The following is a 7,101-nucleotide window of genomic DNA, read 5'->3' as shown; positions in this document are numbered from 1 at the left end:
TAGAAATTTTTTAAAATAATTTTTTAGAGAATTTTCTCTTTAAAACTTTTCTTGAATTCAAGTGCGTGAGAATAATGACTCGTGCTCTTTATATAGGGAAAGTTTATAGAGAGTTCAACTAGGATTAGAATGAATCACATCAATTTTAAATTAATAAAATATTATCTATATAAATATTAAATTAAATTTAATATCTCGTATTCATATTAAATTAATCAAAAACTATCTAGATAATTATTAAATTAATTATTAAATTCATTAAAACAATATTATCTTTGAAAAAGTTAATTTGAAATCAAATTACCCGGTAGAGTCCCACTAGGAGTCTAATTTTTCCACTACTCTACCACCGAAAAACCATCGCCCCTAGCCATCGGATTGTCGCTGTCGCTGTCGTCATGCCTGACAATGCCATCGCCAGTGTGACTCCCCCGACACCTCGAACCGTTATCGTTTTCCCCGAATAGGTCTAGCCGGTTCGGTCAGGGCCAATGATTGCCCGACCGGTCCGATCCAACCACTGGATGGACCATCAGCTTAGCTTTATACACAGGGCCCAATTCAACCAGTTTTTGGGTTTTGGTTTTGGGTTTTGGTTCTCGGGTTCAATTTTTTAACTTGGGTCTAATTTTCAAGTTCAATTACCCATCGGGCCAATTATTTGACTTGAAAATTAAATTCAAAAAATATTATATTTATTTTAATTAATTTGATTAATTTAATTTTACTTTATCCAAATTAATTTTCCCAAAAATCACTAAGATTTTCCAAAGTAATTTTTCAAGAAAATTCTTTAATCAAATTCTCTAATTTAAAAATTCACACGACCACCTAATTTAATTCCACATCAAATAAATCGACTCAATTAAATTATTTCCAAAGTCATAGAATTTTCTTCTGATTCAAATGCAATCTGATCGAGCTTTTGTTGAGCTAGTAAAGGGACCAATCAGTCATATACAATTAGGCTCGAGCAATTTCAATTAAGTCCAGAAGTATCGTTCTGATAATTCGCAGTTTACTTAATCATGGAGTGAGTCCACAAGAAGTACCATGATTAAAAACTCATTATTATATATTCTTTACGAAGCTATTCATCCAACTACTTTGTCCAATGATCTCTCCATGTGTGTGTTACCCTCATATGATATCCTTGATTCCTTTGAGTTAAATCCGTTCACTCAATACAATCTTATTTTATCTCATTGCCACTATTGTGTCTTCTTAATGATTAATATGATCACTGTCAAATAATGACTATGATAAATTGCTCGTTCGAGAACAAGCAAGCCATAGTCACGTTCCATATTTACCAATCCACATAATTCAATAAGAAAATATCATTAACTCTTTAATCGAGCTATGAATTCTATTGTTGCTAGTAAAGTCATGTCATAAACAAGTCATGTACCTAACTTACCGGTTATCGAGTCGATCATCTTTAGAGCATAAGCCTCCACTTATATCAAAGCACATGAGTTTCATACGCATGGCCGGTGGCTAGCTCAAGATTTGGGTAAGTCACACCATGAACATCACAAGTGAATTAATTCACAAATGGACTCAGAAATTTATCATTCTTCAAATGAGTATATTTATGTCTCTACCCGTGGAGTCAACTACTTCGATAACCAAGACTAGTCATGTCCTTAATTGGAATTGTAGACCATATAATAATCCTTTTATGTATTTGAATCAAATACTCACTTTGATTCTTTTATGGGATTACGGAATCGTTTAGATTATCTACTGAAATAAGTTACCTTTCTTGCAATACATTTCTTGTAATGTAAACGTTCTTACAATGCCACTTATTATCAGCTTGAACTTAGAAAATCAATGAGCTAATATTTTCTTGTAACAATTTCGCTATGTATGCAAAACATGAAAGACAGAAACACAAAAGATATAATAGTGAAATATGAAATTAACTTTATTTATTTATCAATCGTTCAAATGCATAGAAAACAATTACATGTTTACTACAATATGGACACATTTCCCAACACGTATAAGATATGGATTCGTATTGTACCTCTATAGCAACAGCAAAGGTTCTATTCTTTACCTTTTAAACTTAGGCTGATTGAGAATTTGCAAGAAAGGAGCAATCGAAGTATAAATGAGTTTATTGGAGTATCTTATTTGGTGTAATTTGTTTGCACATTTGGAAGCATAGGAATTGAACAATTTTTTATTGCGCTAACTACAACTCGGATATAATACTAGTGAAAAGATTAGCGTTAGCCAAAGCAACTAAAGATGCTTTTAGCAAAGAGAGGGGACAACCATCTTTATTTGTATGGAGCAATAGTTAAAGCCTTTATCAGACACTCGTTAGACATGGGTTCGAATTGTGTTATCCCATCCTCTACCCCTTTTATTGTATAAAAAAATAAAAAAGAAGAAGGGAACACCATATGGTATGTTTAAACAAATCTTCTGAGAGTACCCACCTAAAGGATGAACGAAACTTAAAGCAAATGAAGCTTGTTTGATTGGACAATGCAAAGCTAAAAGAGATGAACATTTGCATATTTTGTTAAAATGGCCCTAATTTTTTTCAAGTCTTTTTTTGTCATCAACCTTTGATTTTGTTTCAAACTATTCTTTTTAACATATTTAATGAATAAATTTAAGGTTTTAATCTTTCTTTCATTTTTCAAAAAGTTTCAATCTTTTATACATTTATTTATTGAGAGGTTTTTCTACTGAGTTAATTTTTTTTAGATAATTACGTTTATTTTCTTTAAATTAAGAGTTTTTTTTAATTTTATTTATTATTTATTTTATTATTTTCTATATGTAATTATCTTATAGTGTTATTTAAGTAATAAATTACATCTCATTAAAAATATTCCACATACGAAATTTCACATCATCCCCGTTAATTTTTTGAATGGTCATTAAATATGTTAGAAAAAGCACTTTGAAAAAAAAAACAAAAGCTGATGGCTAAAAAAGACTAAAAAATACAATTAGGGTCATTTTTACAAAATATATGCCAACGTTAATGGCCAAAATTGTAATTAAGCTAAAAAGTTATATGATAAAAATTTTAATGTTCGAGAGTTGATTTGATTACAATTTTTTTTTTGTCAAAACTAATTGACTTTTTTTAGAAAAGTTAAAAGCTCCCTTAACACCTTAACCTAATAACAATGATAATGTATTTGAGAATATTAGTGAAAAATTTTAGTTAAAAAGGTATATATCTGATCCAGCTTTCATAGGCTTACAGCATCCGTTTAGAATATGGAGGAGGTCAAATTCCACTCTTAGCCACAATGTGTCAATTATACTACTTTTATTCCAAGATTCAATTGAGAATTATTCAAATATTTTAATTTAGGATAAATTACACCAACTGTCACTCAATTTTGGGATAGTTGACTAATCAATCATTTTGGTTTCATTTCAGTCACTCAACTTTAGAAAAATAACAAAATAGTCATTTTAACCGTTTTCCGTTACAGACGTAAAGGCAAAGTGACATGACAGATGGTGGATTGTTTGGTAGCATTAACCGTCTAGCTGCTCGGTTAGCACCAATTTTAATAGCCCCTTTAGCACCAATTTAGGGTTTATGCAGTAGAAGAAGAAGAGGAAGAGGAGGAGGAGAAAGAGAAAGAGAAGAGAAAAAATGAAGATACCTCCAATTTTCAAATCAATCCCATATTGCATCTCTGCAAGTGAATCCTCCAAACTCCAAAGGTAACAACTCGTCATCCCTATCCCCCCACGTTCATCCTCCATTCTAAAATCAACTTTCTCTCATCTAATTTTTGAAACTTCAGTCTCTAGTCTGTGTTGATTTAATTCTGCTTCCTATCTGACTCCTTCTGAACTCAAATTCATTGTGCTGTTTTATTATTATTTCTCCCCCAAACCTTTTCTCACTTTTTATGTCAACTGTATTTTCAATTATTATCTATATCAATTAAAAATAAAAAAAAGTTTAGCTTTTTGGACTTTAAAGAACAGTGGTTTGATATAGGTTAAGGTTAAGCCAACCACTATTTCTCTTGGAGAAAAGGTTGCCCGAAGATAACGTCGCAGAAAAACGCCCGTCGATGTTGACGGTCGCCCCTCCGGGGAGTTCCTCCGTTGATGGGCTGTCTCATATTCCATCGCCTTCTGGAGCGGCGTCGCTGCTTTTACCTCTTGGGACTGGCCATGAGACATACATTCAATTCTTCATTCCCCCTTGCTTTAGATTTTAACACCTCTTTTTTTCTTCAAAAAAAGAAAATTATAAAGACGTGAACTTTATTTTCTTCATACTGATGCTATTTGATTACAACGATGAAAATAAATATAAACAAAGGAGGAGGGAAAGGAAGGGATAAATAAATTAGTTCAGAATTACATTCTTTTAAAAGGAAGGGATAAATTATAAACACTTTTTTCTCCAAGTTTTTTCAACTCTAAAACCAGTAAGAGGTATGACATCAAGCACAGATCCCAAGCTCCTTGTGCGGAGCAAGAACTGGATGGATTAAACCATAAGCGTGGGTCAAGAATATAAGTAAAACCAGTAATGATTATACTTGCACCCTGAAAACAATAGTATCTCTATCAAATAAATTCCTCAGTCGCCATCACAGTTTTGCCATGATGAGTTATAAAGGGTCTTCAAAGAATTGAGCTCCATCAATGGCATATGCCACCCTTAAGACTGGGGACGCTCGAGAGAATGGTACAAAGAAAAGCCAGATACAAACCTTAAAAGGAAATGCAGTCATCATACCTGACAAAAGGCATCAAATTTTGATGCTGGCAGACCTCATCATAGGGCATTGTGGAGCAGTTTTTTGGCTGAATGAAGAAGATAAATTTTCGAACGACCAACATGGTATTTTCATGCCATTATGTGTCACAATTGAATCCAACCCATGTCTTGCATCTTTCTTTGATTTTACTAAAGCCACACTTCTGCATAGCCATATAAATACAGTTAGACAGGTTAACAAGACAAGAATCATTATCAAACAACAAAACAAAGCGGTAATCAGGGTATCAACCAGGCTATTAAATTGTGGTATTTGGTTTTATATTAGTTTGCCTAAGATCTAAAAACCTTTCCAAATCACATTTGCATTAATATGTAGGCAGCAGGTGACTAAGCAAATAGAATACAACAGCATCTTAATGGGCTTTACCTATTGACAGGGTGACCAGATTCATTACGTCTCTCCTCACACATTACCAGTAAGATTCAAACATAAAGAACCTTTAGAACTTTAGACCAGCTCGTCTTCTCAACATAACACCAGAATAAGGGGCAAGACATAGGATTTTAGGAGCTAATTATATCAGGAACATAGTCTGGATCCTTTAAAATGGAAGGCATTAATTTGATCAACTCGTAAATCTCCGCAGAACATCTATGAGATACATCACCCCTCAAAAAGAAGTGGACCTTCCCTTGAATCTCAATCCAGCTATAAGCAGGCTCCTTTATGACCCCAGAATTCCTCATTTTCCTCCTAAGTGCTGCCAAATTTTCCCAAAAACCAAAAGTGGCATAGGTATTAGACAAGAGAACATATGTTCCAGAATTTTCGGGCTCCAATTCAAGGTATTTATCTGCCACAAGCTTTACCAGATCCAAATCCCCGTGAATACGACAGGCCCCAAGCAAAGCACCCCATATGGCTGGGTGCTCCTTAAAAGGTGAGTTAAGAACAAACTCATAAGCTTCATGCAACTTTCCAGAACGACCTAATAGATCAACCATGGCAGAATAATGCTGCCCTCTTGGTTGGATCCCATAGTCTCTTTTCATCGATAAGAAATAGTGCCAACCTTCATTAACCAAGCCTCCATGGCTACATGCAGAAAGAACTGCAAGAAAGGTAACATAGTTTGGTCTAAAACCTTCATTTATCATTTTATCAAATGATTCTAGAACCTCATTAACCCTTCCATGCTGGCCATATCCAGATATCAAGCTCGTCCAAGTAACAACATTTCTATTTACAACTTCATTAAATACCCGATGAGCATCGGTAAGACTGCTGCATTTGAAATACATATCCATGAGAGCACTGCTGACCACAACATTTTCCCTAATATGGCTCTTTATCAGGACCCCATGAGCTCGCTTCCCATGCTCTAATGAGGCTAAGGAAGCAGAGGCTCTAAATACGGATGCAAAAGTGTACTGGTCAGGCGATACACCATTCTTTATCATATTGTAATAGAGGTCAAGTCCAAATTCTCCACAACCTTTTTGCACAAATCCAGCAATCATTGCATTCCAAGAAATCAAAGTTTTCTCTAGTAAATTATCAAACAGAACATAGGCAGTTCTTAAATCCCCTGATTTTGCATACAATATCAACAACTTGATCTTAAGATATTCATTGGGTACATATCCAATAACAACCATATGTGCATGGATCCTTCTCCCACTTTTATGTTCTTTCCTGAATAGGCACTCTTGCAAGAGAAGAGCATACGTTGCAGCATCTGCTTTCAATCTCGTACGCCATAAAAGCCCAACAGCTTCCCTCAGTCTTCCCGTAAAACAAAGACCCCTTAAAACCTTATTCAGTTGTGTGTACTCCTTAAGAAGCTTGGCCTGAAAGCTGGGAGTATTTATTATTGTAACAGGTCATCCAATAGCAGAACGTAAAATTATATACCAATGAACTAAAAGAATGGTGAATAATAGCATATGACAAGATAAGCAGAAACCCATAATTGTGAATAATACTAAGTTCAGATTTTAATCCAATTCTATGACATAAAATAAAAGAAGCTCGTTCAAACCTGCAATTGTTGGTTTGAGCCTGGATTCGGCGAAGCAGCGTGGCCGTCTTGCCAGCAAACATGGATCCTCCGATCACCTGGACCTCACCACACGGTCAGTTTTGGAATTGGGATTGGAAAAATTGGAGGACTAGTTCAAGGCATTGTGGGTTTTAATGTGGACAGAATTTGAATTTGGAAGAATCGAGAGGCTACAAAGATTGGGGTGTTTTGGGGGGAGAAAATGTGGGGGATATTTTTGAAACAATAGTAATTGTTAACATTGATTTCGATTTCTTTTCATTTGTAAGTCTAAGATGGAGAGGTGTGCTTGTAAAACAGTGA

The 7,101-nt window shown here is 34.5% G+C and overlaps 1 protein-coding gene across 1 annotated transcript; it reads right to left on the bottom strand.

Moving 5' to 3' along the window:
* Positions 1–4,750: 4,750 nt before the first annotated feature.
* Positions 4,751–6,872, bottom strand: LOC107901819 (pentatricopeptide repeat-containing protein At4g16470; the record flags this gene model as incomplete). Its single annotated transcript, XM_016827975.1, has 3 exons — positions 4,751–4,935; positions 5,163–6,593; positions 6,778–6,872. Coding segments are annotated over 2 exons (1,389 nt in total), but the record flags the coding sequence as incomplete, so codon positions are not given.
* Positions 6,873–7,101: the final 229 nt, after the last annotated feature.

The sequence above is a fragment of the Gossypium hirsutum genome, chromosome D06 (assembly GCF_007990345.1).
Source record: "Gossypium hirsutum isolate 1008001.06 chromosome D06, Gossypium_hirsutum_v2.1, whole genome shotgun sequence".
NCBI classification, from domain to species: domain Eukaryota; kingdom Viridiplantae; phylum Streptophyta; class Magnoliopsida; order Malvales; family Malvaceae; genus Gossypium; species Gossypium hirsutum.
Note: the sequence above shows the minus strand (reverse complement) of the source record. Positions and strands in the feature narration are given on the sequence as shown.